The following is a 12733-nucleotide window of genomic DNA, read 5'->3' on the forward strand; positions in this document are numbered from 1 at the left end:
CACGGAAATTATATTCCTTTAAAACTCTAACCAAAGAGAACTTAAAAGTTTCCAGCCTGTTTTGACCAGAAGGGCTAGGTTGAAAATATAGAGATGATGGAAAAGTGCAGCCCAAAACTTCATTATGCATTGGTTGCTCCAATTGTTGGAATACTTTTGACCATTAAAAAAAAAGATGCTTTGCCCTGCTTATAGGGTATACCCGGGATACATGTAATCTTTGATTTATTCACTTCTCAACCTCATTGAGAAAGCATAGAGTATTATCAGCATCATTTTCTTTGGAGCTATCTTGGTCCAATAAATAGTTGCTTCTTGCTCCAGACAACTTTAGTAGGAATGTGAGGTTTCCTTCGCTCATAGAAATCTGCAGAATCTTTGTATCATTCATCTGAATGCGAGAGAAGTATTCTGGCTAAAGAATAAATTGTTCTTCTGAGGCATATGACTTGTCTGGTTCTCTCAGATCACAGAAGAAATCCTCTTAATTTCAGATAACATAAGCAAATAGTGAGCACAAAATGAGATGAAGCACTTCTAGCAAGCTTTACACCTTCAATCCTTGATTCGATAGTTGCTTGAGGGAGATATATAAGGCCACGTTGCAAGTTAAGATACAGGAGGAGAGGGGTCACCTTGACAATTCCATGAGAAGATCAAATGAACATCAATGGATCCTGTTTAATATGGGAGTCCTTGGTTCCGCAATTGCTTGAGAGAGTTAGGTAAGGCCAAGCTGCAGATTAAGCTAAAGGGTGAAGGGGCCATCTTGACAAATTTGATGATAAGGTCAAAGGGTTACCTCCACATCTATTTAGTATGAGAAAAAGAAATGATGATGGTGCACTTTCTGTGCCTATCCATCTTGAACAAGCGCCAAACTCATCTAGAATTTCCTTTATGGAAATCTTTTGAAAGATTCTACACCTTATGCATGTTGAGCTTTACTGTCATATATAGATCCTTGCTTTTCTTGTCTTTTAGGAAATGGAAAGCCCCATGGATCATTATCTCCTTATCAATTTTCACATGAAAGATTTCTTAGGTGGTACCATGTATGGTAATGTCCCAACAAGTTCTCTTTATACAAAAGCATCTTTTTTGTCATTTAAAACTTGTCTTTTGCAGTTCTTCTGAATCTATGGTTGTTTGATTGAAATAAAATATAAGCGATTTTCCATCTAATACTTCATCTCATCTCCTTCATCTATTCATTCAATCTTCTTAACATATCGAATATGCTACCCCATTCAGGATGTGCTCTTTCCCTGACTACAAAGGAATGCACACTCTTGTTAACTTCAATCCAACTACAACCAGCTACTTTCCTCACTCTCCTCTCAGTCATCAGCTTCCTCATTGCCTCCACTTCCCACCTCCCATAATCTGCCAATATATTCGATAGTAGGACGTAGTATCCTAAATTCACACAGCCTGATTCAATTATCTGAGCTCCTGTATAAATTGCAATGTCCAAATTTGAGTGTACTTTACATGCCCCAAGCAATATTCCCCAAATATCTGGATTGGCTTCCACTGAGAGTTTCATCTAACCATCCTGATCGACCCAATATGTCCACCATACATGCATAATGTCCTTCTTTGGGGCTTAGTCCAAAGTCTTTCATGCTATTAAAAATCTCAATGCCTTGTTCAACTAATCCTCCAAGATTATATGCTGATAAAGCTACCATGAAACTAATATGGTCAGGGTTTTCCACCATCTAGAAGATTTTGAGGGCCTCCTGCCCAAGGCCATGCACTGCATATCCTCCAATCATCGAGTTCCAGGACACCAAATTCTTCTCTATCCTCAGATCAAACACACTTCATGAGTCTTTGACCCTTCCACATTTGGCATACATGTCAATCAAAGCACTACCTAGAAATGTATGACCCCCAAACCCATTTTTTAGGCCCATAAATGGATTTCTTTCCACGTATAAGAGACAAACCTGCACAAGCTGACAAAATACTAGTAATGGAAATTGGGTTAGGTTGGGCTTGGTCTCTAATCATATTTCTGAATGTATCAAGGGCTTCATTAAAGAGGTCATTCTGTACAAAGCCCACAGTCATTGAGCTCCAAGAGATCACGTCTCGGTTCTTCATGTTTCCAAAGATTTGAAATGCATTCTGGATTAAATTAAGTTTGGTGTAAACAGATATTAGAGCATTTTTAACTCTTTTATCAGGTTCCAGTCCATTTCTATACGAGTAACCAAGAATTTCTCTACAGTTGCCAAAGTCCTTCAAGTCAAAAATTGCTGGAAGTATACTTGCTACAGTAGCCACATCTAGTCTCAGTCCTGAATCTAGCATCTCAATGAAAATTTTCATGGCCTCTTTGGGTTGATCATTCTAAGCAAGAGATGAAATGATCCCACTATAAGTAATCTCATCTACTTCAAATCCTGCAAACTTCATTTCCTTAAGAAGCTCGAAACTATCCTCAAGAGAACCATTTTGAGCATAGATAGAAATCACAGTATTCCAAGAAATTTTATCAGGTACGCTCACTTTAACAAAAACCTTATAAGCTTCTCCAATTCTACCACACTTGTCATACATGTTAATAAGGGAATTACAGACCGGCAATATGTTCATGTCCATTTCTCAAAATATAGTCATGTATTTCTTTGATTGTTACGTCCATATCACATATTGAAAGAGCACAAGCAATTGTCACCGAGTCCGGTCTTAACCCAGTTTGGACCAATTCTCGTACTTTTACCATAGCTTCCCAATGAAATCCCTCGTGTATGTATGCAGATATTATCGAATTCCATGACACTATATCCCTCTGAGGCATATTTTCAAACACTCGGGTCCCATCAACTAGACTGTCACATTTAGCGAAAAAAAAAGCCAATAAGCGAATTTGAGACAAATAAATCAAACCCAAGTCCACATTTTGCAACTATGCTTTGAATCTTCTTGCCTTGCTGAAGATCAGATAACGAGGCACAAACTTTTAGAAGACAGGAAAATGTGTAAGAATCCGATTTGAGACCTTCATTCCTTTTCTCATAAAAGAGGTCCAATGCTTGGTGATATAACCCATTTACGGAATATCCTCTGATCATGGCATTCAACAGGAAGACATTATGATTTGAAACTCCGCGGAAGATGGACTCAGCCACTCGAATATTTTCACATACTGAATAGAGGCTGATGAGCTTAGTTGCAAAGAAAGAGTTCTTCTCTAACCCATTTGACACAATTTTGGAATGGATAAGCTTACCCAATACCAGGTTCTTTTCATCCACACATATTTCCAACAACTGCCCATAATTCTTCTGATCTAATTTTGTCTGATCATATATATCACAATTGGGAATCAACGAAGAAAAACCTTTTGGGCACTACAATTGATGAATCGTTGAAAGAATTCGATTTGAAGAGTGAAAAAATGGCTTGGAGGATCGGATTTTGTAACGAAAAGGACCTCATGTTGTCTGGTGCCAAGAGAAGAAAATGTTTCTACGGGGCTGAACTTGGTTGCCATTGTTAAACAGGCTCTACATTATTCAAAGCTCGTACAAGAAAAAGAAAATGAAGTCGAGAGACAGTTTATTCCCACTTCCCACACAAGACAAAAGAAGAACCAAAAAACCCCCATGAGGCGAACGATTACTATTGCTGCAGGCTGTAGCTTCCATAATTTTTTTAATATACCACACGTTTAGAGGTGTAAAGCATGGTTTTCAAACCGCCGTTGACTCGGACGGTCAGATCGTTTGACTCGAGAATCGTCCATGCAACTGATTCCATTTTATCCTAAACCCAGTTTCTGACCAAAAAGTCAATGACCCACTGACCCAGGTGGTTAAACTGTTGACCCATTCAACGGTTTTGATCATTTTTTATTTTAATTATGTTTTTTATTTTTTGTCAGAACGGGCCATCCATTCAAACCGGATGGTCGAATTGTCAACCCAAAAACCGGTGGCCAGAACAGTTCCGGTTTTGGGTCATTTTTTAAAACATGTGTAAAGTGGGCCCTATTGGCCCAACACATGGGCCTGGTCAGGTCGTGCTTGTCTGGCCCGAAACCCCTCAAAGGTTAGGTCCAACATGGTCCATGGCATGAGTCCAAACAGGCTTGTGCCAGGCCAGGCTAGGGTAGTACAATTTTGTTAGAAAATTTGAAAAAAAAATAATGAAAAGGTTGAAACAAATTAAATAGTTAAGTAGACAAGAAATTGAAAAAGAAAATCTTAAAATTTTATTCTATATGAAATTTGATGTATACAATTGTTTATATATGAAATAATAAAATAAAATTGGAATAAAATAGTATAATAAAATTAAAAATAAAAATGTATATTCATATATATATATATATGTATGCATGTATATTAATAATAATAGTAATAATAATATATTATTATTATTATTGTTATTGTTATTATTATTATTATTATTATTATTATTATTATTATTATTATTATTATTATTATTATTATTATTATTATTATTATTATTATTATTATTATTATTATTATTATTATGTGTATGTGTATGTGTGCGTGGACCATGCCAGGCCACTATATCGATTGTGTCACGCCGACTTGTGGGCCTCCAAATCCAAGCTTGGCATGACCCAGGGGTATGAATTGGATCGCAGCATGACCCTCTTGCTATAGTGATCGAGCCATGCCTAGCACGACCGATATCATGCTAGGTCGGCCAGGCCTGTAAGTAGCATGACCCACTTTACAACTCTAAAATAGATAAATGGGTAAAATATAAAAACCTCCCCTGAAGTTTTTAACAATCATAATAATCCCCCAAGAGGTTTCATTTTAACAAAAGCCTTATAATTTGAAAAGATAAAAATAAAAAGAAACTACACTTACCTGCTTTCCATCTAGGGGTGCAAGTTGGGTCGGGTTTATGGTCAACCCAAGCCCAACCCTAAGATTTGGGCATAAGGCTCGAGCCCAGACCCAACCCGAGGCTAAGCCTGATTTTCCCAATCCACATTGTAATTTGATGAACTTGGGTTAGGCTTGGGCCCGGACTGGGCTTGGGTTGGTCAATGAACCCCCTATAAAACTAGACATGTATGTATACATTTTATGCAAATATGTATTCATATATGTATGTATAAATATAAATATGTATACAAATATGTATCTATATATGTAAATATGTATACAAATATGTATGTCTATATGTAAATATATATATATATATATATATATATACATATGTATGTATGTATATATGTTTATAGTCGAGCCAATTTGAGCTACTTAAGGGCTAGGCCCGAGCTCATCTCAAAAAAATAAAAAAGTCCAAATTCTTGTGCACAAAACAAGCCCGAAGACTGAAAATTCAAGCCTGACTTATGTAAAATTTCGTCTAGATTGGTTTAGACTCAGGTTGGACCCACCCAAGTTGCACCCTTATTTCCATCTTTGTCTTAGTAATGGAGATTTCAAAGCTACAAAATCTTTCAATATAATTCAAATTGCTATATTTGCCCTTCTAAACTTCACACTAGACCTAACGTTTTTTAGAGTAAAATTGTTTTACAATTTGACTTTCGGAAATTTTTAATTAAAAGTTCAAAGTTCTTTTGAGGTATTTTAGTAAAATATTTTTTTATATGTTAATCTCAGCTAAGGTTGTTCATCAAACTGATGAAATCGACCAACCCGGCCAACACAACCCTAGTTGGTCGGTTTTCTAGTATTTCCGATTGGCTTTGGTTCAACAATTTCCTAATCTGACTAGGTTGGATTTTTGCTTTGGCCATTTGTAAATCGACCAAAATCAAATGACCCGATATATTAATCTTTTATATTTTTAATAGATTTTTTTAATATGGAAAACTGGGAAAATTCTCATATTTCTTAGTCTAAAATATTTTATATCATAAATTTAATTTTTTAACTTTAAATCTTTTGAACCGATTGACCAAACCGAAAATCGGCCTCAACTGATACAACTTGAGTAAGCTTGTTTTCACAAATGTTAAGTTGATTTCGAGTGACCAACTCCCCAACCTAACCAAGTCGATTTGGCTGGCCACACAACTTACAACCAAATTGAACCAACCGAACACTCCTAATTTCAGCTAAATTAATAGTTTAATATCTAATAAATAACAATAGTTTAATACCAAATAATTATTGAAAATTTATAGAAAAAATACATAATTATTGAAAATATATTGACAAAAAAAATATGATAAATAACTAATAAAAATATAATAAATACAATAATTAAAAAAATATCAAAAATATATTAAATTAGTCAATAAATAGTGTAATCTCAAATAATAGTTTAATCTCTAATAAATATTAATCAATAAAATAATAACAAAAATACAATAAATACAATAAGTACAATTATTGAAATTTTAAAAGTTAAGTAACGGTAGTTTAATCTCCAATATTATTGAAATTTTTTTGTTAAATAACAAAACAAAAATAGATTTGTACATAATTATTGAAAATATAATCATCACAAAAAACAATAAATAATTACTGAAAATATAAAAAATATTAATTTTAGTATATATAAATATATAATAAATATAGATTAAGCTTTTAAAATTATTATTATTAAATATTAATTTTTTTACATTTATTTTCTAGAATTATTAATTGATATAAGTGAAATTAGTTATTTACAACATTATTTAGTTGTTTAAATTTTAAAATATTAATTATTTATTGAATATAATAATCCATAAAATTATAATTTATACTATTATTACATAATTTCGCTATTAGTTTTGTAAAATATTAAATTGAATATTATGTTATAATTATTTTTCTACTTTTTATAAATTTTTAAAATTATTTTAACTATTTAAAAGCTACTTATATTAAATATTTCGTTATTTGCAATATTTAGGTATTGAAATGTTTAAAAAATATATAAAATATTTAAATTTTATATTTGAATTTTATTTATTTTAAAGTTATTACATAATATTAAAATTTTTGTTATATAATTATTTTGATATTTTGATGTTTTTTATTTAAGATATTTAGTTATTGAAATATTTAAGTGATATTTTATTTTTAATGTCAAAGTTTTATTATTTGAATACAAAATTTCATGATGAATTTTGTAAAAATACAAAATTATTAAGAATTTGACTATTATTAAATCTATTATAGTTATGTTTTGTGTTTTAATAAATATTTTAATATTATTATATCATTTTTAGAATATTTAAATAATTTTTGAATTTTTATTCATATTTTCTTTAGATAGATATAGATAAAAAGTAAAATATAAAAGTATTAATAACATGACTATTAGTAAATCTATTATTATCATTTTTTTGTGTTTTTAATAAATATTTTAATGTTATTATATAATTTTGTTAGAACATTTAAATAGTTTTATTTTTTTTTAATTCAAACTTTCTTTAGATAGATATAGACAAACAATTTTAGAGAGGATAAATGGAAATTAGAGATAATTTAGGGAAAGTGGAGAATAGTGGGGGAGGCAGCATAGGAGAAATTTTAGGAGAGGATATTATTTAGGTTATTGGGAACATGTGTGTGTGTGTGTGAGAGAGAGAGAGAGAGAGAGAGAGAGATTGTGGGTAATTTTTTATGGAAAGGAAGAGCATCTCATTAGTTGTATCAAAAATGACAGAATAAAAAGATAAAAAAATCAAAAAAAGGAAAAAAATTATAAACTGTTGTGCTTTAGTGTGTGTGTACATATATATATATATATATATATATATATATATATATATATATATATATATATATATATATATCATTTGACTTAAGTAATTTGTATCAACTAAACATCGCAAGGGTTGTGTATCAGGCTGTGGAACCAATGATAATGCTCCACACCGGTGATAAAATATATGAGGACTACAATGAGAGGTTAATAGTTGTGAACCTGGACCTAAGTTGGACCACCACATGGAAGGTTGGTGAAGGACAATTGGCTAAGTTGACAACTACATGTTTAGATCTCGAACGAGTTGAGGAATGGTGATGTGGCATGCTTCCATACACTTCAAAGGTGTTGGTATACACTTCAACCCCAAGACAAAGTGAGGACATATGGTAAATGCCAACCGAAACCCACTAGTTGCCAAGATTGGTTTCAAGCTCCTCGTTCCTTCTCACATGGAACTTATGGCACATGCCCCTGAAATCTCAATTATTTACTACTTTAGGGCTTGACATGTGTCCCACAAGAACAACAATCCCCCCCCCAATATCCATATAAGGGCATGTTGCCCAAGGTGAGACTCTCTTCTGCACTCTAGCATTGAGAATTACTCTAAGCTCTCTTTACATCTAAACTCAGTTCGTCCTATCCAATTCGGCCTAATTAATCATCTTTCTCTTACTAAGGTAGTGTTCAGTAGTGTGTATATATTGTGGAGTGGACCATTTTGGTCCCGCCCACGGTAAGATATGGTGTTTTGCTATGTGTGGACGGTCCTCATCCACAAAATAGCGTGGACAGGGACATGCCACACCCCAATTTATCGTCCACAATATTTTTTCGTGTAACACACGAAAAAATATTAAATTTTTTGTGGGAAGGTTTCAGTGTAATGCACTTGTGTTACATTGGTCCAATTACTCTCATTTTATTTAATCTTGTAATAAGTTTTAAATTTTAAATTTTTAATATTTTATCAATAAAATAATAATTTTTAATGTTAATTCTAGCACAAGTCCGACGGTTCTCCTTCTCAACTCTTTTTCATTATTTAAATATTAATTTTTTAATATTTTTATCAATAAAATAATATTTAAAATATTAATTTTTTATTTTAATATTTTTTAATTATTTAAAAATGCAATTATTGTCTACATATTGATGCCTTTTCTTCAATTTATTTACCATATAAAATGCAAAAGTTAGACATTTATGATCGACTATCTAGATCTCCCATAAAATGTATATGAGATACATGGAATCAAACAGTATGTTGTGGACCAATCCATACCACACCTACAGAACGCCAATGTGGGTGTAGACTGGTCTGGTCCACACAATCTATCCACAGTTCAGAATAGCTATGGACTGTGGTGTGGTGTGAATTGATCCGTAAGGCTACAACTTGGGTCGGGTTGGCCCGAACCCAACCCGAAAAAGTTGGGTTGGGTTGATGTTCGGGTTAGGGTTAGGGTTGAAATTCATGAACCCAACTTTACTTCGGGTTGGGTTAGGGTTGACCCCTTAGCTAACCCGACCCAACCCGAACCCGACTCTATAATACATGTCATATGTAAATATATGTTATGTGTAATACATAATATACATTGATTTGTTTAGATGCATGATATTTATATAGCCCCCACCACATAGTATTATGTATTTCTTTTAAGATAATCACTTCACTTAATCCTAATCAGAAAGACTAAAACCTAAATAACATTATTTTATGTTTTTTTTTTTTTGAAAATTTTATTCTTCATCTCCTCTATGTTGTTTGCCGCACAAGAAAGATCTATCATAAGTCATAACTCACAATAAACTATAGTCATTTCTACCACATTTTTTTTTGAATTTTGTACTAAAAGAACAAAAAAAAATAACGTCAACAAACAAATACTAATGAAACATAGAATTAAAATATATGTAGTGAAAGTTGAGTTAAGATCTAAAATCAAGAAATTCTATGAGGTTTTAAAGGATGGGAAGAAGGTTAGGTTGGGCCCAACCCAAAATTGACTTCGAGTTGGGTTGGGTTGTGTTAGGGTTGAAGGAATTTAGTTAGGGTTAGGGTTAGAGGGTTGGGTTGGTCGGGTTGGGTTAGGGTTAGGGTTGGGGTTTCGAATTTAGGGTTAGGCTATGGTTGGCCTCAACCTGACCTAACCCGGCCCGACTTGCAGCCCTAACCACAGAGTGTGGTGTGGACCAGTCCACACCCACCAATTTCTCATCCACACTACAGAACACCCCCTGACTTTCGTGTTGGAATGCTCTTCCCTAGGAAACCACCTCAGGGCCTATGACCTTTATATGCACAAGTTGTTGGATCAACTCAAATCGTCTAGCTCATCAAGATACATCATCTACTGTTCATCCACCTCACATCAGACACATCATCATATTGTATGACTGGTGTAAAGAGTACTACAACACTGATGGGTAGGAGTATTCATTATACAATTCAAACTACCAAACCGAAACGAACCAAACCATAATTCATAGTTCAATTCGGTCTAGACTTAGAACAATTTGGTTTTAGGAAACCAAACCAAACCGTAACCATAAACAGAATATGTTAACATATATAATATATAATAAAATAAACTCTCAAAACACTCTTTAATTCTAAGCCAAATTGATGCTTGCATAGCATTACCAATTATAATGATTTAGGGGGCATTCTACAATATGAATGTTTTTGGAACTGCCACATCAACAAACAAAAACATGTTCTTGAACTCTATTTTTGTCTTTAAAGAATAAAACAAGTTGGTTTTGTTTCAAAAAAGCAATGCAAGTTTTTGAAACCAACAAAATATTAGTTTCTAAAACAAAAAACAGCAAAATTTTTAAATATAAAAATTATATGACTTATGGAACATGATGTTGAATAATTAGATGAAAACATGCTTTTGAAACCAGATTCAAGAACATGTTTTTTTGCGTTATTTGTTTTAAGAAATAACATATTTTCAAATAATATGGTTTTGGTTTTTATTTTTATTTTTTGAGACCAGCAACAAGAAAAACAATTCAGGTCGCAGAACACCCACTTAATGATTTTAAAAAGACAATATTTATCATTTATGCAATGATATATGTTATTTTGACTTTCTAATTGGATTAAGCCAAATTGAATGGCCCAGACCATATTAGAAAAACACCAAATAGTTTGATTTGGTCTGAGAATCCTCATACTGTATTTTACAGATTTGGTCTGAGATATTCTCTGAACTGCACTGAACAGAACCATGAGCACCCCTTCTGATGGGTAGGCATTGTGTATCGTTGCAAATGTATCAGCAGAGGTGGAATCCACATGTAAGCATTCCATATATGTGGTCTAAGGAAGCATTTAAAAGGGCTGAATTTGATGAAGCAAATATTGAGATCATGTTCAGAGTCGACTCTTAACCCTTTTTCCTAGCTGCTGAATTGACTGATTCAGCAATACGCAACCACCTCCCCTCGAAAATAAATAAATAAATCCACTAACAGACCAACCAATGCTAATCGGCAGCAACAAAAGGCCCCACATCAGTCAAGCATACGAAGTGAGATCGAGAAGTTATGGGGTAAATAAATACATTTGATGGCTGACGTGGGGCGTTGTTATTGGTTGAAATAGCCCCTAACACAGCTGTAAACGCAGCTCATCCGGACTTCCCTAACAAATGTCCGAAGTCCATACCAATTTTGGGTGCTTCTCTTTACTCTTAAAAATTTTCAAGAACACATGATAAACAAAGAGATGTCGCTAATTCTTGCATCTCTCGTTCTTTGAATTTGCATAAATCACGTAACGTGGATCAAACACTTGAAAGCATGCATCCAAACGCATGCCTCTAAAAATGACAAAATGGTTAAATCCAAGAACTTTTGCAGAGTTTAATTCAAAATACAGGAGGAATAGTGCTTCAGAATCACATTTGAATCCAATCAAAACTGCATTGGTGCTATTTGCCCTGCTTCATCCCTTGATAAACCCCGTATATTAAAATAAAAGATAAAACCAGAAAGCCACCATTCTTGAGAGCACCTTTGGAGAGCATCTGATATAATTCTTGAGTATGTCTATAGATCTACGTATCTAACAAAAAGTGAAGAAAAATGTGCAGCAGGAATAAATTAACGTAAGGCCGAGTTTGAAAAGAGTACAAATGCAAATATGTACTGTGCAAATACATACAAAATAATACAAAATATAAGGTTTTGCACTCTACATATTTGCATTTGTACTCCTTCCAAACTGAGCCTAAGGGGTGAGTTTGTATAGTTTTAGGCGAAATGTGGAGGTTAAAGCAGTCGTCAGAGACTCAGACTACAGGGGAGGTTTTAAGTATGAACTATTTCCTTCATAACAATTATCTTATTCTTTCTTTTTTTTCATTTCTTTTCAATTCAGTTACAGATTGTGTTTTTCAACCCATTGTTGACCTGGACTGAAACCATTTGATCCATCACCTGAAGGTCAAGACAGTCCGGTTCAACCCCAAACCTGTTAATATACAAAAAATCATTTGCTTGATGAGAAACCTATTTAGCTTGGACATTCAACCAAGTCTATGGGTACAGAGAGAGAGAGAGAGCATGAAGGGTAAGTCTTTAAACTGAATCAGAGACCAACCTACTTTTCTTTCTGGGTGACAGGCCACTGATTCAACCAGCTGGTTTGAACGAGATGGGCTTCTATCAGGGCAAATCTGTGCCCACACCATTCTAACAATCTTTTGCAACCTTGCATTAGAAATATCTCCCCATGAAATAAAGCACACAAGTGCGGAGATATTCTCAATGCAAGGCAGTAAAAGCAGCCCGAATGGACTTTGCCCTGACTGAAGCTGAACTCGTTTGAACATGTCAAACCATCAACATAACAGTCCAAACCCTTAGATTATAATATTAGGGCATACAACTTAAAACCTAAATATAAGTAAATGTAATATAAAAGATAGAAAAAATGTACAGTTGAAGAAGAGCAGATGGCAGAGAACGAAGACTCACTGTTCATATCATCAGTCACAACTCACAAGTAGTCTCTTTTCAGGTTTGACTATTTGAT

The 12733-nt window shown here is 33.5% G+C and overlaps 1 protein-coding gene across 1 annotated transcript; it reads right to left on the reverse strand.

The window, feature by feature from the left end:
- Positions 1 to 1207: 1207 nt before the first annotated feature.
- On the reverse strand, positions 1208 to 2340 carry LOC148801745 (pentatricopeptide repeat-containing protein At2g13600-like). Its single transcript, XM_088900417.1, has 3 exons — positions 1956 to 2340; positions 1499 to 1687; positions 1208 to 1455 (listed from the first exon to the last, which is right to left on the reverse strand). Exons 1-3 carry the CDS (start codon positions 2338 to 2340, stop codon positions 1208 to 1210), a joined length of 822 nt encoding a protein of 273 aa, XP_088756543.1.
- Between the last annotated feature and the right edge of the window lie 10393 nt (positions 2341 to 12733).

Source organism: Nelumbo nucifera, chromosome 3, assembly GCF_055504915.1.
Source record: "Nelumbo nucifera cultivar China Antique chromosome 3, China Antique-T2T, whole genome shotgun sequence".
In the NCBI taxonomy this organism is placed as follows: domain Eukaryota; kingdom Viridiplantae; phylum Streptophyta; class Magnoliopsida; order Proteales; family Nelumbonaceae; genus Nelumbo; species Nelumbo nucifera.

Excerpts from the sequence above, each read along its gene's own strand:
- LOC148801745 (XM_088900417.1), bottom strand. The coding sequence starts at position 2,340 with ATGAAAATTTTCATTGAGATGCTAGATTCAGGACTGAGACTAGATGTG. Across the intron at positions 1,688-1,955 it reads TATTTTGTCAGCTTGTGCAG|CTTTATCAGCATATAATCTT; the intron begins GTTTGTCTCTTA and ends GTTTCATGGTAG. Across the intron at positions 1,456-1,498 it reads TTTGGGGAATATTGCTTGGG|GAGCTCAGATAATTGAATCA; the intron begins GCATGTAAAGTA and ends CAATTTATACAG.